The sequence below is a fragment of the Stenella coeruleoalba genome (assembly GCF_951394435.1).
Source record: "Stenella coeruleoalba genome assembly, chromosome: 7".
NCBI lineage: Eukaryota > Metazoa > Chordata > Mammalia > Artiodactyla > Delphinidae > Stenella > Stenella coeruleoalba.
The window spans coordinates 113,798,553-113,824,546 of NC_137153.1; the positions used below are offsets into that span (position 1 = coordinate 113,798,553).

Sequence of the window (25,994 nt, forward strand, 5' to 3'; positions counted from 1 at the left end):
TGCCCATCTAAAATTGGGTTTTCTTTTTACGATTGAGTTGTAAAAATGTTTTAGTATGTTCTTGATATGTCCTTTATCAGTTATATGATTTGCAGAAATTTTCTCCCATTTTATGGGTTTTCATTTCACTTTTTTTTCTTTTTTTAAATTGAGGTATAGTTGATGTACAGTTATTCCATTTTCTTGATGCTGTCCTTTGAAACACAAAAGTTTTTTATTTTGGTGGAGTTCCATTTATCTGGGTTTTTTTCCTTTGTTGCTCATGCTGTTGGAATCATACCCAAGAAACCATTGCCAAATCCAAGGTCACCAAGATTTATGCCTGTGTTTTCTTCTAAGAGTTTTATAGTTTCAGCTCTTTCATTTATGTCTTTGATGCATTTTGAGTTAAAGTTTGTGAATGGTGCAAGATAGGGGTTCAGATTTGTTCTTTTTTTTTAAAATTTTTTATTGAAGTATAGTTGATTTAAACAGATGTATTCTTTTGCATGTGAGTATCCAGTCGTTCCAGCACCATTTGTTGAAAAGACTGTTCTTTCCCCCGTTGAATTGTCTCAGCATCCTTGTTGAATACCAATCGACTGTAAGCATGAAGGTTTGTTTCTGGTCTCTGAGTTCTCTTCCATTGATCTATATATGTCTTTCCTTATGCCAGAACCACACAGCCCTGGTTACTGGAGCTTTGTAGCAGGTGTTGAAACCAAGTGGTGTGAGTCCTCCAACTTGGTTCTTCTTTGTCAGGATGATTTTGGCTATTCTGGGTCCCTCAAATTTCCATGTGACTTCTAACATCAGTCAGTTTCTGCAGAGAAGCCAGCTGGGATTTTGATAGGAATGGTGTTGAATCTGTAGATCAGTTTGAACATGCATAGATTTTGAATGATTTCCTTGTGATGCGTTTCCAAGGACTTGAGGCTGCTGGGTCATGTGTCCTCAACGGCCTGCTCCCGACCTTCCTCTACAGCAGAGGTCCCCAAGCTTTTTGGCACCAGGGACCGGTTTCGTGGAGGACAGTTTTTGTCGGGGGGAGGGGAGGATGGTTCAGGCGGCAGTGCCAGCGACGGGCAGCGGCAGATGAAGCTTCGCTCGCCCGCCGCTCACCTCCTGCTGTGCGGCCCGGTTCCTAACAGGCTGAGGACCGGTACCGGTCCGTGGCCCGGGAGTTCGGGACCCCTGCTCTGCAACGTACTTCTTACCTTCAAGCACGCCATGCTTTACCCAGACCGAGCCACTTACTGTGCCGTCTTCATGCTCCTTTCTTTTCGGACTCCACGTATTTGCATTGTTGTTTTCCTGGCCTGAAGGCCCCTCCCCTCACTCTGAATATCCACACCCCATGTCTTTCAAGGCTGAGCTCAAGACCGCGTGAAACAGCCTCTGATCCCTAGATGTGAGTCTGAAGCAAGCTCTCTGTCCTCTCCGCAGTCAGCCACAATGGATGTGTGTCCACTGTAGGCACTGCAGGCTTTGGGATATAAAGATGAGCCTAGGAGAAGAACCCACAAGGAGCTCAGTCTAGCGGGTGGCTATAATCACTTGGAGGTCAGGGTCCCCATCTGCCTTCTTTACTGCTTTTCACCTGCCTGGCACAGCACACCTGTGTTGAAGGGAGGGAGGAGAGTAAGCAAATGCCAGTAACAGTGGTGGGAAGCCAAAGGGAGTGGTCGATTCTGCTCCCGAGTTCCCATCTTTACCTCTGTTAGGACAGACTGCACCAGGCATCATGGGAAGAACTTGGGCTCTGGAGTCAGACTCGCCTAATATTGAGTCTGCCTCTGCCACTTACACATGAGGGACCCTGGGCAAATGACTTCAGCCTCCCGGGCCTCAGTTGCCTCAAACGGGGGGGATATTTACCTGTTTTCTTCATGTCTTTGCTACTTACTCTCTTCGAGGGCAAGATCCGTGTTTAATTCATCTTTGAATCACCTAAGGTACCTGCCATACACAGTGCCTTGATCAGAGGATGGGCTCAATAAAGATAAGCTTTATTATCCTCTGAGGCCAAATTAACTTCCAGGAAAACCAGTTCACGTGGCCACTAATGATCGCGGCTTGTACCTGTTTTCCACCGGCCTGCCAGCATAGGTTTTACATTTTTTATTTAGTTTTACTCTCTAATTTTGTTTAATTTTCACTTATTATTTATTAGCAAAACTGAATATTTTCACGTGTTTGCCTGCTGCTTTTGCTTGTTCTTATATGAATGGTCTCTTTAAGAGCTAAAATTGCCTTGTAGACTTTTTGTATTAATTTCCTACTTTTCCCCTGTGTTTTTCTTAGTTTTAAAATTTGCATTGTCGTTCGTTTTTGACAACTAAGTGGCTTAAAATGTCTGTATATTGATATACTATAGAACCAAGGGAGTTCCCATTCTGCATTTTCCTCTCAATTTGTTGAACCAGTTGAGCGAGGAGGCCCAGGGCTGAGTCCTGATCTAGCTTCCGTGGGGCCCCAGTGATTCTGGGAAGTCCCCCCACCGTGACTGGGGGTGCACTGGTTGCTGCCCCATGGACATTCTGAGGTCGGGTCCTGGCACCTCCAACAAGTGTCTTATCACACAAGGAAGGGTGAGTTTAGGGTCGCCTATTCATTTAAGGTCATGCGGTCATTCCTGGAGCCTTTACCCAGGGACAGGTGAGCTCAAGCTGACCAGATAAACCTGTGGTCAGCTCTGTGATGTTTGAGAGCGTTTAGGGTCCTGATTTTATAAAATCAGCCAGAAAGATGAGACTCCTGTAATTAATTTAAAATACGGTTTGTTGCAATCTCTATAGCACTTAAAAAACTGGAAGACTGTTTGTTTTAGTAAAGTGCTGTGTCCTTTCTCTGTGTTCATTAGCGTGACTGAACACATTTCTGTGGACTCTGTATGTTTGCTTAAAGTCAGGCCCGTGTAAGCATGTGTAATTAGTGGCTCCATCTCTTACCCCGAGTTTGCTGTAGATGGAAGAATGGAGCAAAGAGCAGCTGGCAGAGCAAGTGCATAAAAGACCTGCATCGTAGTTTACTTTGAGGAAAGGTCTCTCCTCCTTCACACTTTCAAAGGCCTGATCTTATGAGCTCATAGTTTTTGAAGCTGCAGGGTTGCTGTGGACAGTTTACCCCCAGTTACCACCCCGGCCTTCTTGGATACGATATTTGGGGTCTGGATTCAGTATCCAGTATTATTACTCATAGCTGGTAGATCTGGTCTAGCCCTCAGTTTCCTCACTAGGAAAAGAACCCACAAAGTTTCTGAGTTTCCATCTGGTTCCCCCAAAATGTCAGCACCTAATTCTAATCTCCCCTTTGGTAAAAATCAAGACCAGCAGCAGGACTGCACTCCCCTCTTTATCCTGCTCCCTGATTTAAATGTGCTTATTTCCTGCCATGGAACTGAAAGGTCTTGAAAATCAATGCCAAACACTGACACAAATTGTATGCCAGAGGCTTACTTACAATGATACGGTGAGGGGCTTCCCTGGTGGCGCAGTGGTTGAGAGTCAGGGGACGCGGGTTCGTGCCCCGGTCCGGGAAGATCCCACATGCCGTGGAGCGGCTGGGCCCGTGAGCCTGCGCGTCCAGAGCCTGTGCTGTGCAGCGGGAGAGGCCACAACAGTGAGAGGCCCACATGCCGCAAAAAATAAAAATAAAAAAATAACGGTAAGAACATCCATGGCTGTTCTTTTTTTTTTTTTTAAGAAGATGTTGGGGGTAGGAGTTTATTAATTAATTTATTTATTTTTGCTGTGTTGGGTCTTCATTTCTGTGCGAGGGCTTTCTCTAGTTGTGGCAAGTGGGGGCCACTCTTCATCGCGGTGCGCGGGCCTCTCACTGTTGTGGCCTCTCCCGTTGCGGAGCACAGGCTCCAGACGCGCAGGCTCAGTAGTGTGGCTCACTGGCCTAGTTGCTCCGCAGCATGTGGGATCCTCCCAGACCAGGGCTCGAACCCCTGTCCCATGCATTAGCAGGCAGACTCTCAACCACTGCGCCACCAGGGAAGCCCCATGGCTGTTCTTTACTGAGCACTTACTGTGTGCCAGGCACGGGGCTAAGGGAAGCATATGCGTCATCACATTTCATCCACCCAGTGTCCCTATGGCCTCAGGTTTCATTAACTCCCTTTTACCGAAAAATTAAGTCACTTGCCTAAGATTATGGTTCTGGATAATGGTGGAGTTGGAATTTCACCCCAGATCTGTCCGACTCATGTACTGAATGGCTGCAGTTGATTGAAAGTCATGTTTAAAAACCACAAATGAACAAACAAAACACACGTGGGTGGTGGTTCACCTTCGGCAGTTGCTAGGGTACCAGCTCATCACTCTAAGACTTGATAAATAAAAGAATCACATATTTATCTCTCCTTTCCTGTAACAAAGCATGTTTCAGGGAGACCAGGTAGTTGAAAAATAAGATGTTTTTTACATAGAAAAATTCCAGCTAATAAATGCAGAAGGAATGACAGAAAATCACTGTGTTGACGACTTTAATGAGATTATGAATCTAGGCAACAGTCATCAGGGGATGAGAAAACCTCATGAGCATGGTTGTTGGGGACTTTATAACTGAGGTACCAACAGCCGTGGGACCTACCGAGGGTGGCCCAGCTGAGCCCCAGGCCGCACGTGTGACACCGTCGGATGTACGTTGCGTCACCTGTGAAGTGCTCCTGCCTGATCGGAATCGAATCGAGCCTTTCACTCTGCCGGTTTACAGGAAGTACAGGGGGTGACCTGAGTTCTCCATCCTATCAGTGCCCTGAAGATAAAGGGAAGGTGGAGAGGTTGCCACAGAACAGAAGAGGCCTAACAACGAAATGCAGTGCACAGACGGTGTTTGGGTCTCGGTCCAGACAAACCAACAGTTAAATGACACTTTTGAGATAACGGAGGAAACTTGAGCATAGACTCTTGGGTGATATTAAGGAATCATTGTTCGTTTTGTTAGGAATGATACCAGTCATGGTAAAAAATAATAATAATTAAAAAAAAAAAGCCTGCCATGGATACCTACTGAGATTTTGGTGGGTGACGTGACATGGTGTTGGGGAGTCATTCTAAGTCTCCAGCAAAGCTGGAGGGGGTGGGGGAAGGAGAAACCAGGTCGCCCGTTGCTGACAGTGTTAAAACCGGATGATGGGAACATGTGGATTCATCTTACTGTTCTCTCTGTTTGGGGGAATGGTTGAAAATTTCTGTAATAAAAAGTGAAAAAGGACTTCCCTGGTGGTCCAGCGGTTGAGACTCCGCGCTTCCAACTGCGGGGGACATGGGTTAGATCCCTGGTTCGGGGAACTAAGATCCCACATGCTGTGTGGCGTGGCCAAAAAGTAAAAATTTTAAATATAAATAAATAAATAAATTTTTTAAAAAGTGAAAAAGAAAAAAGACCATGTAGTGAAATGTGTTGACACTCAGGGTGTCCGTGTGTTTGTATCTGATGGCTGGAGCAGCGAGCAGGTTGTAGTCGTGGGTTTATTCCAGGATGCTCCTTGCAGAGGTGTGTGTGCCCTTTGGGCCCCTTCTTGGCAGGGGTTGTCGGGGGTCAGGCCCCGAATGCAGAGCAGGGTGACTGGGCCTGTCCACTGCAGCCCTGCGTCCAGCCCTTCTTTCGGGCGACTTGGATGGCTGGTCACTTCCACCGCCGGGAAGGGAACGTGACAGGAGACATGGTGTTGAAAACGGAGACGTGGGCACCTCTGGAAGACTCATCCCTTTTCTTGTCCTTTCCTTCAGAGGAAGTGGCTTTTAGGAAGAAGAGGCTGTGCATTAAATTCATCCCACGGGACTCAACCGAAGCTGCCATTTGTGACATTCGGATCATGGGCCGGACCAAGCAGGCCCCTCCTCAGTACACGTTCATTGGGTAAGTCTCAACAGCCCCAGTCTCATCTCTGCTGTCCGCTGAGGGTGCTCACATCACCCCTGGGGACCGGGTCCTGAGACCTTCTGTGTGACCCGTGGGCTCAGCCGTCTGCCTCTCATCAGCCCCTGGCCTGAGCTCTCCTTGCTGCCCTTCCTACCTGGGAGGCCGCTGGTTCAGGACACCATGCTCCTGACCAGTATTCAGAAGTTCTAGAATTCATTCGCCTCGGTCTTGATGGATCTCACTGGGGTCACGTGCACCCTGAGCCTGTCGCTGCTACCAGGAAAATGTCAATCTCTGATTGACCAAGTCTGAGCTGAAAGTGGGGTCAGCTCCATTGGAACTCAGGCACTGGGAATGAGGGGTGGCTGCTCCCCGAATACGGAGGGAAGGTAAAGATCAGAAGAGGGATGAAGGGATGCTGGACGTCCAAAAGATAATAGGTGTTCACCCATTGTACTCAGTCAGCTGAAATTCGGGTCTCTCAAATTCATAGTGTGGTTGAGGGTTTTCGGCCTCTTGGCCACGTGCCTCTCCCTGGCCGGCTTTGCAATCTTCCTGCTTATCCCTGTGGGTCCCTACATCATGGATGCGTTTTCCTACTTGGCTTTTGAGGTCAGCCTCCTGGATCTTGCTCATTTGAGCCCAGACCCTCCTCTTTACTTGAAAAGCCATGGCCTTTACTTGAAGGCTGCTCACGGACTGGGTGATAGAGAGAGAGAGATAGAGCTGCGGTGTTTGCTTGAAGCACGTGGGGAGCAGGTGTCACAGAAATAGAGGTTATTTTCATCTTGGTGCACGATAGCTTGTGTGGACTCTTCAGCTATGGAATCTGATTCTCTGTCTCAAGATCTTGTGGTCCTTAAGAAGGACTCAGGCTTCCCTGGTGGCGCAGTGGTTAAGAATCTGCCTGCCGATGCGGGGGACACGGGTTCAAGCCCTGGTCCAGGAAGATCCCACATGCCGCGGAGCAACTAAGCCTGTGCGCCACAACTACTGAGCCTGCACTCTAGAGCCTCCGAGCCACAACGGCTGAAGCCTGCGTGCCTAGAGCCCGTGCTCTGCAACAAGAGAAGCCACTGCAGTGAGAAGCCCGCGCACAGCAACAAAGAGTAGCCCCTGCTCGCCGCAACTAGAGAAAGCCTGCGCGCAGCAACGAAGACCCAACGCAGCCATAAATTAATAATTTTTTTAAAAAAGGACTCTATGATCATACCCTTTCTACACACTCAAAAATCCTGTTTTGCAACATGGTTTAAAGTCATTATGGAAACAGGATTATGGAAGTAGAAAATAGGTAAGAAAATAACCATACTTCAGGTATCTTAGAAACAGCCATTTACATCCAAATAGTAGAAACCAACGGTTTAATAATTACTACATGTATTATGTATATTCAGTTGCTGTGTGTATTCAGTTCTTTAAAATTACACACTATGCTACTTTAAAAGATTCGATTTTTAACCAATTTAAACAATTCTAAAGAATAGATTCTTACCATATATGTCTTGGTAATCAAAACTAGAATCCCTTTTTTTATATCATTTTGAAAAGATTGCTAAATAAAGCATATTTTTGTTTCATCTTGAGGCAAAAATTCTTTTTCAGAGGAAGACAATTCCAGTGTTATTTTTAAGGACAGAGAATTCAGTGTTCAGAGCTCTGTCGCTTTTTCTTAAGAATGGGCACAGCTCCACAGGTTACTTTGCAAAGGTCCGGGGTTGTCAGACTGGGAACAGCTCCTCCCAGGCCTGACTGTGGCCTGATACCGAGAGGTGGGAAAATCAGTGCAGCTGAGTGGAATCAACCATCTGATACGACGCGGCTGTGGTTCAGGACAGCTCCGCGTGTACCGAGGGGCCACCAGAAGAATGCTCTGAACAAACCTGTTCTCGGTTTTTGGAGGGATGATCTTCCTCTACATCCCAACGTGCAGTTCTGTGCGGCAGCTGAGCAGTTGGACGTTGATGTGTCTAAAATAATCCTGTTACAGTCCCTGCGAGTATGCCTGTCTCATAAACACTTGTGACCGTGGGGCATGGGGCCGGGCTGCGGGGGGTGTGTGCAGATCAAGTAACAGGAACCCTGACGTGGCATCCGTCGGGCCCTGTTGTCACCACCCTTGGTTGTGGTGGTTCATGGGACACATGCCTCGGGCTCTGTGAAGTTGTCTCCCAGACTGAGCCTGAGAATGAGGCTGACACCAGGTGACACCAGGCAGTGAGGAGCTTCACCCTGGAGGTGGGGGGCAGGGGGAGGGGGGCGGCACGGCATGGAGCTGGGTGGGGCTAGTTCTCCCCATAGCTGAACACCGGGCACACGGGTCAGCCCAGTGCCCTGTCTGTCTCGCCCCAACCACACAAAGAACTTGAAGCAGACGATCGCACAAATACCCACAATGAAATGGCGGAATACGAAGAATTTTGCAGACCGAGAACCAAGGAAAATGTTGATAGCATATAGTAGGAAGGCAGGCCCAGGGGTGGGGGAAGAAGATGGCCACGTCAGACGGGCCTGCTGAGTTGGGACAGTTGCCATCACATTAGGCTTTGAACTGTGATGCCCAGAGCACAAAGGGAGGTGATGTAACCCACCTTCATGGGCGAGAATCGATTCCCTGGCGTCTGAGGCTGTGATTCTCTTAAATGAGTTGGTTTGCTTTGTAGCTCAGGTAATTTTATGTTAAACGGTGCCATGAAGACTTCTCTTTTCTCCTAAAGGGAGTTGAACAGCATGGGGATCTGGTATCGAATGGGCAGAGTACCAAGAAATCATGACTCATCTCAACCCACGACGCCTTCCCAGTCATCAGCTGCTTCCACCCCAGCCCCCAACCTTCCCAGGTGAGGCCCTGTCAGTGGCGTCTTGTTCTGTTATGCGTGTCGCAGAGTCATGTGGGCTTGGGTCCCACTGTGTAACATCTTAGAACCCCTCCACTTGGTATCTGCGGAAACATTGCAGAAGCGACATACCTTTAGAGGCGATTTCACAAAGCCAGTTAGAAATCTTTGCGTTACATGAACGTAAAAGCCATTCTGTCTTGCACCTATTCTGCAGGCTTCTAAAATAGCAGAATATGCAACTTAAAATGGGCTTGTTATTCTAAAGAGCTCATAGTCGCACACAGACACATGACCTGTAGCCACGCTGCTGGGAGTGCTGGCCGTAAAAGGTGGAATTTCTTCTCTGCCTTGGCCAGCAACTCTTTCAACTCCAGGAGGGTTGGTAGGTAATTTTGTTCATTTCCATATTGTTCCTGTTCCCAAAGAGCTACAAACTAAGAGATAGGTACTTTGGGTAGGAGAGAATAGTGAGAAGTTTTTCAGGGGCTGTTAGTTTTAATAGTTGTTTCCACAAAGAAACTTGGGTGAGCAGACTGGTCTCTGCACCTGATTTCCGTTGGAGCAGGGGCAGTAGTGGTCTCAACACCTTCTGTCCCATCAAAAACCTCTGCATCATTAGCAGTAAATTATTTGAGGACAGGGAACAAACAGCAGTGATAGACTAAGCTTGAGAAAGGAATTACAAAAGTAAATAAAACCAGTACGAAGTTGTGAGGTAGTGCCATTTGGAGCTGGACGTGACGTAAATGAGGACGGATCTCAGAGCTTCCGCGTGGGCAGTTCGAGGTGCGCAAAATCGGCCAGGAACAGGACAAAACCATTACTGGGTGCCTCCCCCTCCCCACGCCCCACGGTCCACACCCTGCCCCCGGGAGTCAGGGGAGAGGGTGCTACAGGCAGTCTCCTGTGCCCTGTTCCTCTGCTGGGCTTCCCGCTGCCTCGGACGAACGCACAGTCGTGAGCCGGCAGCTCGGGGCCTGTCCTTCGGGGTGTCCTCCAGAAGACAGTCTGGCCTTTTTCACTCTCGACAGTTTCACAAACCAAGAGCGGTACTTAATCGTATCTACCCCGCCATGGGCTGAAACTTGAGGAGTATTGACAGTTTTCAGTTTCACTTTGGTGTGAAGGGATATGACTAGCTGATGAGCTTCCCAGAGTTGCGCGTCTTTGGTTTAGGAGTATAAGGCTCGCACAGCTCAGTAGCACTTTGGAGTTCCTTTCTCACTGCCCAGGGCACCGTCGAGGCTGCGGTTCCCGTCACGTGTGCTCAGGGTCAGCTCAGGCCCGTCGCCTTGGAGAGGTTCCAGCTGCTTCCTGTTGACATTATATGGTCTGGAAGGGCCTAGAAATAGGCACCACCTCAGGGCAGGTTTTAACTTGCTGTGAGATAAAGGAAGAGCTCTGATTCTCCACTTAAGGCAAGAAGAGCGATCTCCCCAGAAGCTAGCCGGTCAGCGTGGGCGCACGGGCTCTAGGAACTGAAGCCAGGGGACCCGAGAACACAGGCCACAGAGAGCCACACAGAACTGGAGGTAGTGCGTGGGAACAAGCCTTGTGAGGCTTATGTATTTTATAACCTCTTGTTGTACAGTTTATGGTTTACAATGGCTTCAAGGAAATTGGATCAGTTTTGTTTTACTTGCCAAATGAAGCAAATGTCAAAATAGTCAATATAAAATGTATTCTAATTTGACTGAGTTAAGTCAGCCAGTATGCAGTAGGATAATTGAATGTTACATTAATGCTTCTCAGTAAAAACCACTTGTCTGTCCCAAGCTCTCCTCTCTCACTATGCAGTAATTTACAGATGGCCTGTACACCTACATGAGCCCCCTAATTCATCAGGGTTTTTTTATGTTCTTCAGTTTTCGTATTGTTCTCCTGTTGTGCATCTTTGATAAGAAATGAAATGCTGGGCTTCCCTGGTGGCGCAGTGGTTGAGAGTCCGCCTGCCGATGCAGGGGACACGGTTCGTGCCCGGGTCCGGGAGGATCCCACATGCCACGGAGCGACTGGGCCCGTGAGCCATGACCGCTGAGCCTGTGCGTCCGGAGCCTGTGCTCCGCAACGGGAGAGGCCACAGCAGTAAGAGGCCCGCGTACCGCAAAAAAAAAAAAAAAGAAATGCTGATTTTTCAAATTTTCCACTGAAGATTTATGAAATGAGGAGTGTGTTATTCCGTGAGGCGTCAGATCCCTGCAATCTGTCCAGCAGAGGAAGCTAACAGCTTTCTCTCTGGTGGTGAGCAGTGGATGAGGCTTTTGTCTCCGCTGGGGGTCTGCAGTGGGCCTGTAGGATGGAGGCCTCCAGGTCTGGATCCCAGGATTAGTCTTCTCTCTCTTGTCCCCACGCCTCAAACTTTGAACCAATAGCCTCTTTTCCCCTTCCTGTTTGGTGCTTCTGTGCCTTTGCTCATGTGGACACCTGTGCATCAGGTGTGTCTCCCATCCCCCACCTCAGATGTCAGCGCAAATGCCGCCTCTCCCAGGAGGCCTTCCCTGAGTGCCCTGTGCCTGTGCCAGGCTCTCCCCTCAGAGCGCTTCTCAGCCGTTATACCTTCACTCATGTTGTAAACTCCTTAAAGGCAGGGACTGTGTCTAGTGCCTTTTATTTCCCAGAGCTCAGCCCAGGTGCAGGCATATATTCAGTTTTGCAACAAATGCTTCTCCAACAGCCTCAGACCCTGGGCTGCAGCCTCTCCACTCCCACCCGCAGACAGCTCCTGAGTCCCTGAAGACTCCTCAGGTTTTTCTGATTATGAGAGGAATACAAGCTTGTAGAAAACTGACAGAGTATAGAAAATAATGAAAAAAACGAATTCCATCTCCAGTAAGCAAAAGCTCATAACCTTTGGCTATATTTCCTTCAAGTCATTTTTCTGTGTACTTTTTTCATAGGTGATATCATATCATAAAATAGCAAGTTTGTTTTTGCTGCTTCTTTCTCCTGTACTATTAAACCACAAGCATAAGAAATACCTCAGCTGTGGTCTTTGTGTGGACACAGGGATCAAGTTGCAAAGCCCAGGCTGGAGGGAGAGTGTGGTGATGCAGCGCCCTCTACTGACCAGATTTGGAGGAGCCTGGAGGACAGGCAGGCCGGGTTCCCCCGCGGGCAGCGGGCCATTTTCCCAGCCAGTCCCCAGGGGAAGGAAGGGAGTCAGGGAGGGCCAGTAGCCGACCTTGTTGCCTTCTTGAGCCGGAGCTTCTGTCTGAAAAGCTAAAAACGTGTTCGCTGCCTACATTTCTTCCGTTGTCACTCGTATATCAAAGAACTTCCTGTCACTTTTTGGAGAGCTGTCGTCCCCAGCTTATGTCAGACAAAAGGGGCAGCTGGTGGAGTTTCTGTTGATGGGTCATCAGCTGAGGCCCTCGTGGTCCTGGCAGAGCCGCCTTCCCTTTCCAGAGGCCGGTACTGCCCTTCAGAACGAGCACCTCCTGCTGTTTCCTCCGTTACTGCAGAGAATGCTAGTCATGGGGCCAGATGTGGCGTTGTCCTTTCAGGATGGGCAGTCCCCTTGGCTGTATCCGGTGAATGGGGCACAGTGGTCAAAGGTCACGGCCAAAGGCAGGATAAGACGTGTTGGCAGAGCTCCTCTTCCTCACCCGGCGAGTCTTCATCACATACACGTCTCTGCGCTCATTTCTTGACAGTTTTCCCACGTGAAGAAGGGCATATGCCACTTCTTCCGGGGGCCTGGAACCTTCATCTTCTCCCTGGGCCCCAGCGCTGCCCCGTCCTCTGCCATCTGCTTCACACACACTGATCAGCAGGGTGGGCCTGGCCTTGGGCATCGGGCGTGATCCCACGTCCCCACCTCTCTCCCGGGCTGGCCTCAGCTTTGCAAGTCGGCCTGGTGTGTGTGAGCAAACATCGGGGTCCCTGGATTTGGGCTTTTCCGATTGCTTCTTTGCTGCTGCCTTGGGGCACGTGCAGACAGAGGAAGCACCTTCCCCCTTCAGCCAGAGCAGCCCCCACTCCTGTCCCACACACCGGCTCTCACATATGATTCTGCAGGGAAGAGAAGGTTCAGCTTTTGCTGGAACCGAGGTCCGGAAAAGCTCGGGGAGGCAGGTGGACTCGCAGCTGATGGAGTACCAGTAGCCCCAGAGTGTGGCTGAGTGAACAGTTCTGTGCCTTCCCACGAGGGGCCCCGGTGGGCTGCTGCCCCCGGCTTGCTGAACAGCAGAACCCGTGGCTTGATAAAGACATCAGAGGCATGCATATCAAATGTGCAGATGACACAGAGTCATTAGGGAGAGCTGATGTGCTGAGTGACAGAATCAATGCTCCGCATCTCCTCTGCAGCCAGAGCACCCTGCCGCTACCAGGGGATGAAAGGTGATGGGCGAAAATGGACAGGGCCCCCAAGGTTCAAAAAGTCAACTGCTCGGGCACCAAATTGAGGAGATGTGGCTTAGCAGCCGTCCACGTGAAGGAGCCAGGCTGGGCACGAGCTTGGGTACCTCGAGCGCAGCCTGGCGTGCACAGTGGGGCACGCCCCCTGACCCGGTGTCCTGCGCCTGTCAAGACATCAGGAGGGTCGCGTCCACTGCCATGCACCACCTTGTCAAAGTTACCCGACTCGAGCATTGAGCTTGAGTGTGAGGAATCGCTGAGTTTTGATCTGAGTCAAGGCGAGGCAGCTGGCTTCAAATGTCTAAATGGTCACCGTGTAGAAGGGAAAGTAGAAGTGCTTCCAGGTGGGGCTGGGGCATTGGGAGCCCCTGAAGGCAAAATTAGATCAGGTGGGATGAAGTTATAAGGAGGTAGGTTTGGGCTTAACATTTTAAAAAATTAATAAAGGGAACTTCCCAAGGGTAAAAAAACCCCGTGGCATTGAAGAAGCCGGCTTGCGAGGTCATGTGCACCCAATTGCTGGCAGTATTCAAACAGCGTTTGGGTTTTCAGACCTTCAATGATTCTTGAAATGCATCATATTCCCTAGCTCCACCCTCAGAAATACAGATTCAGCAGACTTGCACGTTAGGGCCGCAGACATCTTGCCCCGGGTGACTCGGGGAGCTCCAACGGGCACCTGTCACCCAGGTCTGCTCGCGCCACTGTCGGCGCTTCCTCATCCTCTGACCTGCAGCCGGGCCTCCTCCCGCGCACTGGAGCCGGTGTCAGGATGGAGCTCAGGGCCTGCAGGGTGGCACCGTGGCGCCCTCCCGAGATGGAGACACAGAGGCCCACGCGCTGCGGCCCGTGGCTCCGTCCCAGCGTGGGCAGGCAGGAGCTCGCTCTCGGAGTCCAGCTGAAGCCAGTAGTCTGCACCCCGGAGTGCTGGGATGTCCAGGCACTTCACGGCTCTGAGGACAAGGGCTGGGCGGGGCCCCGTGGCTCCGGCGGCGCCACTCTGCCCTTCCTGCTGGCCTGGGGTCCTGGGGGAGAAGCGGCCCCCTGAACTCTGCCCCCCAGATCTCAGGCCATGGGCTCCTGCAGTGACCCTTCACCGACACTGTGCCCCCAGGAGAAAATGTCATCTTCCCTCCCAGAGACACAGGGCGCAGCCTCCCGGGAGCCCCTCCCCGTGTCCGCTGGGGCTGAGCTTCCCTTATAAGGCGCGCGGCGCTGCTCGAGTTGTTCGGGAATCTTCCAGTGATTTGTCAGCTTCCAGCAGGTTGTCAGTCACAGGTTCCGAAGGATGTTTCTTAGTGACAGTCATAATTGTACTTAACTTTTTGCGTGGATGTTATCAATCTGTGACAGATACTCTGGGAAATGGGGCATTTTGATGGCAGAAGATCTGTCACATGCATTTAGTCTTCCACTCAGGGACACCAGGATTCAGTCACAACTTTTGCACGTCGATGTCAGGTTTTGAGAACAGAGATCCTTGCTGACCTCAGAAATCGTCTCGTCACTCCCATCCCAGGGCTGTCATCTGAAAGGTTAATAGCTCTTCCTAAAGGAGAGGAAACATTCCTCCGCGGTGATCTAGCATTCAGGCCGTGCACGTCCGGGCTCATCCCTGTCACATCCGTTTTCGGGAGCCTGCGGGCTGCCGTGCTCTGTCCTGGCCCCCCAACCCCACCTTCCCACGGGTGTGGGATCCACTGGGCCACTTGATCCACCCATGGAAGAAGCCGGCAGCGGGGACGGAGCCTTTGCCCACCGGCTGCAGTCCTGTCGTCTGAGCTGACGGCCTAAAGTGCTTGGGCTGCTTCCTGTCAGTGTTCAGTCATAAGATGCTCTTTGAACCACAGAGGACATCTGTCACCTGCCCTGTTGTGGCAGGACTTGAACAGGAGGCCTGAAGTTGCACAGATCAGGGAGGCTGTTCTCCCTTTCCTGCCGAGGTGTCTGCCCCTTCCCGAGCGGCAGCTGGCTTGGAGCGGGGGCATTTGCCTATGAGGAGGCCCAGCAGTTTCTCCTCTTTGATAGGTTTTAGTAGGAGAAGGCTCGGCCCAGAGAATTGGAGGGAGTTCATTTTAGAGTGGAAAACTGTTGTTTAATAAGGGTTCATCACTTATGAGAAGGGTTATATGTGCCCCCCGTCAAGGTAAGATTAGAAGGCAAGCCCAAGGGCTGATTCCACTGATTCTTTTTTTCCCCCGTAGTAAACAACTTACGACATGGATTTTGAGCTCCACAGTCGCAAGAGACGGTCTGGGGGTACGTGTGCCCAGGGAGGGCCTGCAGGACCTTGCCCCTCTGCAGGCCGTGGCCAGGCACAACTTAGGAGAAGTAGACTTACTTTCTGTTCATGCGAACACCACACACATTTTTGTTTAACTCTGAAGATAGGACACACGTGTTCGTATCCTTCCTGCTATGACCCTCCTTTGAAGGTGGAGGTGGTAAGACAGCTTTGCTCTTCCAGCACAGGGAGCATGGGCGCGGGAATCGTCTCTCTGCTCGTGGTACCCTCCCCCCGCTCCAGCTGGAAGCAGCAGCACCAGGGGTGTCCCAAAGAAGAACCTGCTGGAGGGGCGGGACCAGAACACGAAATCAAACTTAGATTAGAGGCTCCTGGGGCTCGGTATTATTTCACGTAAATAGCCCATGCTTACATTCTTTGTCTGGAACTTTAAAGTCCTGGGTTGCCTGCCGTCCTGTTGGGGTTCTCAGGCGTGCACGTGCTCTGTCACCTGTCCGGAGCCTTCGCTGGCTTCCTGTTGCCTGACACGCCTCCCACATCATCTCGCTCGAATCAGGCCAGTCTCCTTGGCACCCTGGCCATCTCCGCTCGGGCCATTGCTGTGAGCCCCTGCCCTCCTGAAAGACACAGACTGGGCTCCAGAGTGCAGAGGACGGGTCCTGTCCACCCTCCAGCCCTTGCCTCGCCCTCACCTCTTCTGGAAAGCCTGGCCACATCATTTTCCGCCTTCCTCTCCTCCAGTTGCCTGCACCGTGCAGTCTGGCATTTCACGTTTCCCTGTCATTGCCGAGTTTATTTATGCTTGGTCTTATGAATAGATTTCTGGCTTACTGATGACAGGGGTTCTCATGTTTCCTTTTTCTCCTTTAAAGCCTCAGAAAAGGCTAGTCACAAAAATAACGATGATAACGTTGCATCACTGTGTATCAAAAGGTACCGAGTACTTTGAGCTGCGTCATCTCCTTTGATGCAGTAAGTATTCAGTGACAAACGTGTGGCTCCAGAACGGTAGGGACCTTTGAACTTCAGGTGCCTGGCACGTGGCGGCACTCAAAGTATGAATTGAATGTATAAAGTGAGCTGATTTGGACACATAGGACCAGGTATCGTATATTGATACATCTCTCCTTCCATCTATCCATCCATGCAACCAGCCAGCCAACGGAGACTTATTTACCGGGTGTCAGGCACTATTCAAGTACTTTACAAAGAAAAGCTCATTTAATCCTCATCACAGATCTGTGAGTCGGGTACTATTTTTTCCTCCTTTTCAAGGTGAGGAAACTGAAATCAAGGAGGTTAAATTCCTTTCCCAAGGTCACACAGCTACTAAGTGTCAGAGCTGGGATTTGAACCCAAGCCGATGAGCTGCCCCTGGCTTGCAGACTGTCCCTGTGCCCTGATGCTCGTGGTCACAGGCTCACTGGTGTGAAGCATTTCGCTGGGGAGCGGAGCAGTGGTTGGTTGCAGCCCCAGGTGTCCCATCCGTCTTCACGTGCAGCTTCTCCAGGCTCCTGACCGGCGCTGGAGAGAAGGACTTCCCAGAGCCTGCCCTGTGGGTGGGAGCTGCCTGAGGAGAACCTGTGAGGGCCATACACCAGAGGGTCCCCTCGGCCGGCTTCCAAGCCCGCGATTACGCAGGGTTGCGAGCAGTCTGATTTATTCTAGGGATCATGAGAGTGGTGTGAGAGAGACCTACAGGGCAAGGTTATTGGAATATCTTTCAAATGCGTGGGCCACAAAGCCCGCCCTGCTTTTGTAACAGTATCAGACTTAGTTTTGGTGTCAGAGTTATTTTGAAGGTGAAATTTCATTAGAATGCAGTTTGGTATTGTTAGATATGAATGATGAGTTTAGGCGGAATGGTATTATTTTTGATACTAATTTTTAATAGGGCTTATTGGGAAGTCAGAGATTCTATTTAATGAGCAATTAGGTAGTAGTCAGTACGGCTCCCACCTCTGAGCTGGCCTTCCCTGCTTTCAGTCTCGCGCATCAGATTTTCGACAAGGTATTTGCTGCTTGTAAGTGTGTTATCTTTGTAATTTTTGTGACTTTGTGAGTGCCTCATTTTTCTTGGTGGTTATGATGGTTATGTGGGCTTGTTGTTGTCCCAGAGAGCGGGTTTATACATGTGAAATGATTCCCTCCTATGCCTGGTTCTCAAATGTGCGAGGGCTCTTTGCACGGTGGGTTTGAGCTCGGGGGGTTGGAGAAAGGCCTTTTTCAGGATTATGAAAATAGTTTTCCATGTGTCAGAGCAGATTTATCCGTTCACTTCAGGGTCGGCTCTGTGAAGCAGACCATTTAGAGGAGGATGTTTCAGCTTTTATCAGAGTGGAAGCTGATAGTCTGTTTGCAGGTGGCTCTGTGGAATATTTCACCTGGGTCTCTCAGTGTAAATCTAGCCTCCGAACAAAGTAAAAATGAGTGTCAAGTGAGATTGCCTGGTATGTTACCACCTCTGAGCGCACAGCGCTCCCCCCGCCCCCCGCCCGTGCTGTTCTGTCTCAAGGCAGGGTTTCCGTTATTAATTTGGATGTTTGATAGAATCCTTTGCTTGCAGTAACTTTTCAAAGGCCTTTTGGATTTATTTAGGTGGCACGTTTGCCTGTGGGTAGGGTAGCATTCAACTTGAACTTCCTTCTTGAGCAGCAGATGTTTTGTTTCCAGTTGAATAATAATACTAATAATTATCAGAATACATACAATTATCACCATTATCATTATTATTTCAGCTACAATTTTTTGAGCGTCTTGTGCCAGGCATTGTGTAAACACTTCATGTATATCGTTTTAGTCTTTACAACCGTGCAGTGAGGTGAATAATTGTGTCCTCATTTTAAGAAATGAGAAACCCGAAGCTTGGAGAGACGGCGACTTACCCAAGGGCCAGGATTGGAACCCAGGCCCCACCATCCTGTCCTCCCTGCCTTCAAGGAGCCTCAGGGCTTCCTGAATTTAGGACCCTCCACCTCAGTGTCCCCTGCAGCCAGTGGCACGGCCTCCCCCGGGGACCAAACCCAGCCATAAAGGCTTCCAGACCAGGACCCACATTCCACCTCCTAATTAGTCGTTGCTTCATTTTGCTAAACAAATTGTTTTCCACAGCTTTGGAGATTGACTGGGCAAGAAGGGGAAGACGCACGGGGCCTTTCATGAGTCTGAGTTTGGCAGCCTCGCTACTCTTGAATTTTGGAGAGGCGGGTATTTTAGTTAGGCTGGAAGAAGATGAAAAGCTAGTGGTGCCCATATGTCCCTTGTTTTCAAAAGCAGGGTCAGTGAGGTTTAGAGACTCTTTAAATATTTCAGTTTATAAGATGAGACTAGCTCATCTGCAATGGAAGTGCAGTGCCCTCAGCCAGGCTTGGCTTTTTTCTTCATTTCTTTTATAATGGAGGTAGGTGTTTTGGCATTTCAGGGTTCAAGTGTAATAAAACTTATATGTAGTGAATAAGTACCATGATTTGGAATGTTGCTGCAGCTATGAAAATTAGTTTCCCTTTTTTTTTTCCTTTTTTGTTTTATGAGTAATCAGCGACTTGAAAAATAGCAGAGTGGTCCGAGAATGGTAGTTCAAGAAACTGAAAACTGCCAAGCGTTAAAGGAGTATAGCCTTTGACATTTTTCTAAGAAAGCATTTTCTTCACTCAATTAAATCTTCCCTGGTTGAGATTAGACATCTATCCTGAAATACATATTTGAATACTGTAGTTTGAAATTGTACACAAGTGCCCATTTTTAGTTAAGACAGTGTCATCCTATGCCCCCATTTTCTCTTGAATTTTGAAAGGTAAATGACATGGTGGTGGTTTTTCTTGATCCCAAGTTATTTATGGAAGCCCAGAATCTGAGTGACTGTCTAGCCCAACCCTGAGTATCCAGTGAGGGGCTGTTGGCAGCGACCGGTTGAGGCTGGCACGTTGGGAGAGCAGGGCTGGAACCAGGTCTCACCTCCCCGTCACGGTGCACCTGGGAGGTGAGACGCTGGTCACTGACACGAGGTGCAGGCGGGGATAGCTGTGCTCACGGCCCTGGCAGAGCCACCAGATGCCCAGAGAGGTGGGCCCTTGAGCTGACTTGTCTTCCAGGGCCCAGCCCTTCCCCGCCGTGGAGTAGTAAGCAGGACCTCCGTTCTGCTGGCATTTCCTGTCATGTTCCCTTCACTCTTCATACCTCTCCGGTTCTACATTTCAGAAGTAATTTGTCACTTTAGAGGAGGGAGTCATTAATAACCATTATTCAGAACTGTCGAGTCTTCCTCTCTGTGTGTGAGTTAAGCATCCCCAAAACTGGCCTTGTTGGTGGCAAACAGGGCCTCCCTATCAACAGATCAGACCTGCCCCACCCGCGCTGGCCTTTCTCACGTCTGGTTATTCCAAGTCTGTCTTTCATCACTGAAAGGGTGGTGACAGAGTGGTTAAACCACGTCCTCCTGGAATTCATTAGTATTATTACCAAAGACCGTGTTGTAAATTGTTGATTTTTTTTTTAACTGCTCGGAAAAAATTTCTCCTTAACTATTTCATTTTAACGTACTTTAAAAAAAAAAAAAAAAGATTTTCCTCGTCAAACATTCGAAACAGAATAGTTCAGGAGCCCGGACTTCAGATCCCACCGGAGGTGGGCTAGGAGTGGTCGTCCCAAGTGAAGCTGTGAAACTGTCGCCATCAGGTTGTGGGGTGAGGGGTGGAGGAAGATAACCCCCAACCTTCCAACGGTGGTTACGGAAAAGAATTGGCCTTCTATGTATGTTAATGCAGGTTGCGATTCTTTAACGTTAAAATTCCACTAAAGGACTAATAATTACTGTTAATATCTTCCAGTGGAAACTTACAGTAAAGGAGCAGTAGTAGAAACAGTATTTAAGGGAGAGCTGCCGGCGTGAGAAGAATGCAAATAAGTGTTATTAGCCTAATGATTTTGCCGTCGCCATGGTTGTGCGGCAGCAGTGTTGTGAATATGTCATCCGGCACCCGTGAATTTGGAAAGTGTGTCAAAACACAACTTCAATTAGTTTGCTCTAATTATGGCTCTGGAGAGTTTGTAACTACATCACTCCTCATTAAAAGAGATTTTCTTGTATGGATTAATGTAATATACAAAGGAAAGTTTCAAAGTTCCCGACGCCACTTGCTCCCGCAAGGAGCAGGCTTGGAGCAGGGCTGCTGGATCCTGGGTCTCCTGCAGCCCGCCCGCCGGGAAGAGGGCCGAGCGCGGGGCTGCGCGGCCGGCTCTTCCCTTCCATCCCGTAATCCGCTTCCTGCCGAAAGTGGCCGCTGCATATGGAGCTCTGGCCACGTCCACAGGAGGGTAATTGAACCCATCGTGAGCTTCTAAAAGAAAACTGCTAGTCAGAAACCATCAGGACGCCCCACATTCTCAGCACCTCGGTGGAATCTGGAAGCAGAAAGATCTCTGAACCCACCATGGCCAAGCGCAGTGTGCACAGTCAGCCTTTGGCCCCATCCTGGGGGTCTTGGGGGAGATTGCATGGGAAAATGTGTTACTTTTGGTCACTCAGAATCACATGGCACCCGTGAAATGTCAATAAAAGTCTTTTCATACAGTGAGAAAGAGGACCTTAAGGAAATGTAATCTCTTGTCCAAACTGATAGGTAGTGATAAATGCTACTGTTGCCATTTTGAAAGAAAAAAAGAAACAAATTCACATTTTCTTGTCCTGTTACTGACCACGGCCACCCTGCCACCCCGCCCTGGCCACCAGTGGTGGTGTGCAGTGACTGCCTCGGCGAGGCTCCCTTGTGCAGGGTCGGGGCGGCAGCACCAGGTGTCACGTTTGCAGTCCAAGGCTGTTTCCTTGAGCTTTGCTGCCCATGCCCTCACCCGTCTCCGGAGCAGCTGGACACAGCGTCATTGTGATGTCCCAGCTTGGGGAGCTCAGTGGTGCATTTTGAATCTAAGAGATGAATTTTGGAATGCTGCTTGAGGAGGCCTGGGTTTGGTTGCCCTCCCCCTCCAATTTATTTGCACGATGCAGAATATCCAAAATACAGCTTTAAACACATTTTTATTGACTGTCAGGTGTTCTCTTTGTCTCTTTTGGGGAGTACAAGGTAGGGGTGTGTGTGTGTGTGTGTGTGTGTGTGTGTGTGAGATGAGTAGCTTGGCCTTCTTGATACCACTCACAAGCAGTGATACCTTGAGTTAGTTATATGAGTCCTCTGAGCCTCAGTTTCCTTGTCTATAAAATGGAGATAAGAATACCTTCTTTGCAGGGTTACTGTGAGAACCAAATAGGGAAACACATGGAAGTGCCACGCCGGGCACACAGTGGACACTCACGCATGTGACTTTCTGTCTTGGTCCAGAGTTCGTTTCAGAGTTCACTCTGGGCACGAGCAGTTCGTTCCCTTGGACCTTTCTGTTGTCACCATCTGGCCGCTCTCAGCCTCGATCGCCAGCATCCCCCCTGAGTTCCCACGGCGTCAGGTTGGGCACAGGCCTTCTCCCCGCCAGAGCTGCGCTCACAGGTGAGCAGCTGGGAAGGGGTTAAGATAGCAATTGTGTAAGTCTTCCAGGCTTTCTCCCAGTTCTGCGGTAATTTGATGAAGAACTTCACCCTAATTAAATATTCAAATTAGGAATAAGTGTCAATATGGCTTCCCATTGCCTGGAATGATGATTAATTGTATTCAAAACTCTAGTGGCCCACTGTAATCTAAACTGAACCGTTGTTCTTGATTATTTCTGCACCACACTTGCCATGTTTTTGTTTTAAGATTTAAACTAGTAATTGATTTGCCATATGCTGTCGAGTATGTTGTGGTAACATACTTTAAAGTTATACATTTAGGAACCTGGGGAGTTTGGAATTGTGATTTCCTTAGTCTTCCAGTGGCAGCTTTTTTTCCCTTGTCCAATGCAGAGTGATTTGGTTGGAGTATGCTTGTGTCTGTGTGTGTGTCTGTGTTGCCCATGAGGAAGACTCATTATATCGTCGAGTTGGTAGGTTGAAGTTATATTGATCATGGCAAATGGGTTGCCTGAATGGAAAATGAACAAGTCTGCATTTATACTTTTGTGCTTGTGTTGTCTTGGTGAAGCAACATGGCTTTGTGGAAAAAGCATAAACTCAAATCCTAGCTCAGCCAGTTCCTTTGGCTGTGTGACCTTGGACAAGTTCCTTAACCTCTCTGAACCTTCTTTCTTCCAACCTGTAGAACCCACTGGGTTGTGAAGATTAGAGATGAGTGAGAAGCATGAAGAATGTGCTCAGTAAGTGGTGACTGTCATAAACACAGGTGATAACAGGAACAAAGCATTCAGTGCCGCCCCCCCCCACCCCCGCCTCCAGAAAGCCACTCCCAACCGTGAATTCGCAATGACCTCCCTTACTTTGTGACATTTCTTAGGTCGTTGTCTTGACTCTTGAATTGCAGTTTCGTTGCCCCGGCCTTTCCTCCCCCACCACGTTCTTCCCTCTTGGCAGGTGGCACTGCAGCTCCCACGTCCCTGGGTACTTCACAGGCTGTAGTGGAGGCACTGGTGTGTGGTAGGCCCTCAATAGATGTTTGTTTTGTTTTATGCCATTGCCTTAAAATTGAAGCATATAACCTTAGAGTCTTCTCTTTGTATAGCTTATGATATTTAGAGCTTTTTACTCTATGATAGAGGGGATTTTTGTATGTGTTTCAATTTACTTATAGATACAACTGAAGGGGAAAGATATGAGTATTTGGGTTTGGGGTGTTTTTTTTTAAATTATTTTTAAAAGACTTTATTTTTTTAAAGACGTTTTAGGTTTACAACAAAATAGAAAGGTACAGAGATTTCACGTATACCCCCTTCCCTCACCCATGCCTTACTTCCTCCATGATCAATGTCACTCACTCAACAGAATGGTTCGTTCTTTTTTTTTTAAAGATGAACCTACATTGACACATTATAATCACCCCAATTCCACAGTTCACCTTAGGGTTCACTCTTGGTGTTGTACATTCTATGGATTTGGACAAACGTATAATGACGTACGTCCATCATTATAATACCATGAACAGTCTTTTCACTGTCCTAAAAATTCTCTGTGCTCTGCCTGTTCATCTCTCCCTGAGGCCCCTCTGGCAACTACTGATCTTTTTACTGTCTCCATAGTTTTGCCTTTTCCAGAATGTCATAAGAGTTGGAATCATACAGTATGTAGTCTTTTCAAATTGGCTTCTTTCATTTAGTAAGACGCACTTATCATTTTTAAAAAACTATCCCAGGGCCAAACACAGTGCTTGGCATACAGTGGGAGCTCAGTTAAAGACTGGTGGACTGAGTTGGTCACAACGTCTTGATTCTAGTACCCTTGTGTGCCTCCGGATCCCACAGTCTGTCTCCCCTTGGATGGCTTCAATTTACCGGGTATATTTGGAATTAAGTTGCAGGTCTGGGCATGGAAGGTTTAAGATAGTGAATTATCATTGCAGAGGAAATAGGTCCATTTTAGGTTTAATAAAACCTCACTTGACTTTGCTGGTGTCATTTACAAAACAGAACAAAGCTAAATGTCTCATCAGATCACCAGAAAGGGTAGTAAACTTTGCACCTTCTGAGGTTGGCTCCAAAATCAGTGAGAAAAAAAATCTCCACACCTAAAAGTATTTTAGGGCCCAGGGTCATTGCAGTAACGGGCTCTCTGTTTCAGTAGAACCAGGTTACGAGGAAACACAGTGTTTTCTCACCTCTCCGGGTCTGCACAGATCTGAATGGTAACTCAAAATCTCGGTTTGGCAGCACAGGGGACCCGGCGCAGGAATCCTGGCTGTGAAGTCTTAGAGGAGGATGTGAGTGCCGGTCAGGCCCTTCCAGCTGAAAGTGATCCATTTTAATTACCTTCCAGAGTTCTCCAATACCTGAGCATATGGTCCTTAAGAAATAAGCTTCCCCAAACTGTCAGCGAGTGCGGGCAGTGGTCAGGGACCTGGTTCTGACACCGTTGACCAGCCTTGGAGAGCGGACGCTCTAGAAGGTGCTTATTAAAATGCCAGCAGGTGCGGCGAAGGTCTCCCTTCCTGTGACTCCCTCACCCTGCTTGTGCCAGGTGTTTTATAAGAGCCTTTTTCTTCATTAAATGGCATTCATTAAGCATGTCCTTACACCTGGCACAGAAGCTGTGTGTCACAGATGACTTCTTCCCAGTGGTGGTTTGCAGGAATGAAGTAGAGTTTCATTTAGCCATTTGCTGTGCTCTTCCCCCCCCCGCTGCCCACCTTCACTCAGTTATTGTGGCTTTTGCCTGTTCCTCCTCCATCCCTCCCCGCATTCCGTCACTTTCTTTTGCACATTACCTCTGGTCCTTGTCCACCAGCAGCCACATTAGCTGGAAAACAAGATGTTCCTGAAGCACCAAGTGCCGTGCAGGACGTTTTTATACCTTTGCTCTTCTAGAATTCTTCTCCTAATGTTTGCCATCTTTTTTTTCTGATAAAAAGAAAAATAATTTCTCGTTGAAAAAATTAACATATAAAAATATATAAAAAGCAGGGGGAAAACAATCCACACCCTGACCTCAGAGACTTGTATTGTCCACACCACAGACACCGTCCTGCATCCCAGTCCTGCCAGTAGCCCAGGGCCATCACTGCTCTAAGCTGCCAGGTCCTTTTTGTCCTGGGACATATGTGTATGCGTACGCATAGGAATATATTGTTTGTGCGGTGGCTTATATATATGTCGTTCTGCAACTTGGTTTTTGTTTTATTCCCTTTTGTTTTGACCGTACAGCCACGTCTTCGAGATCTGACCGTGTTGATATAAAAATGTCTCGCTCGTTCCTTTTCCTTGGTCTGTCCTGCTAGCGTGGCCTGAACACTTGCCCGACTCCTTGCTCTTACAAACGCCATGCCAAGGATCGGGTTTCTGCCTCTTCCTGCAGCCAAGATCACTGTCTTCAACACAGTCTACGCCCGAGTTCCTCATTCAGCATCATGTCATAAGCACCCTCCCCCAATTCCACCGAGAAAACCTGTAAACATCATTTCATGTCTGTAAAATATTCTGAATCAGACATCTTATAATGTTATTTCCCGTGTTTGAGGAGAGAGTCATGACTCAGAGCTGAATTTTGTAATTTGCCTCATCAGGGTTCAGATCCAAGCTCTGCCCCCTCAGGCAAGCTGCTGAACCTTTCTGAGACCTTCTGTCCAATAGAGATGATCTCAGTGCCTCGTTATAGGATCCGGGTGGGATTACATGATGCATGAGAAGGGCAAGTCCTGCGAAAATGTCAGCGAACATTATTTTACTGTTTTTATCTTAAATAAGTCATTTCTCATGTTTCAGATTGCTTCCTCAGGCTAGGTTTCCAGAGGGAAAGAATAAACGCCAGTCCTCTTGTCTCATTACTTCCCTATTCTTAGGTCTTAATTTTGAATCACCTGGAGCATGTTTTAATGTATTTCTTTCAGGGAAAGGGACGGGATCTTTTTTGTTGTTGCCTTCACATGTGAAAGACACCTAGGGATTCAGAAATTTTTCGTCCATTCAGCTTTCTTTCCCTTCCTAACTCTGTGGCTCCCCAGCCTTCAGCATGTAGCATGACGGAAGAAAGGTCTGAAGTCGCCCTTAGTACTTGCCAGGATTCATCAGGGGATTCATTGCCTTTTCTGGAATACTGTGAACCCCATTGGCTTCTTTATTAGGTCTTTTTTTTTTTAAGATCAGGAAAGTCTTTTCAGCTTTACCAAAGT

At 48.6% G+C, this 25,994-nt stretch overlaps 1 protein-coding gene across 7 annotated transcripts in view; it reads left to right on the top strand.

The window, feature by feature from the left end:
- Window positions 1–25,994, top strand: part of MVB12B (multivesicular body subunit 12B) — a 470,401-nt gene that overhangs the window by 353,178 nt on the left and 91,229 nt on the right. For 6 of the 7 annotated variants that reach the window (XM_079928057.1, XM_079928058.1, XM_079928059.1 and 3 more), the window contains 2 exons: window positions 5,721–5,850; window positions 8,571–8,693. In XM_079928057.1, the coding sequence (XP_079784183.1) occupies window positions 5,721–5,850; window positions 8,571–8,693 (253 nt within the window). Of the gene's footprint in view, window positions 1–5,720; window positions 5,851–8,570; window positions 8,694–9,925; window positions 10,781–25,994 lie in introns of those variants that run through there. The other variant, XM_079928061.1, reaches the window with a different exon arrangement.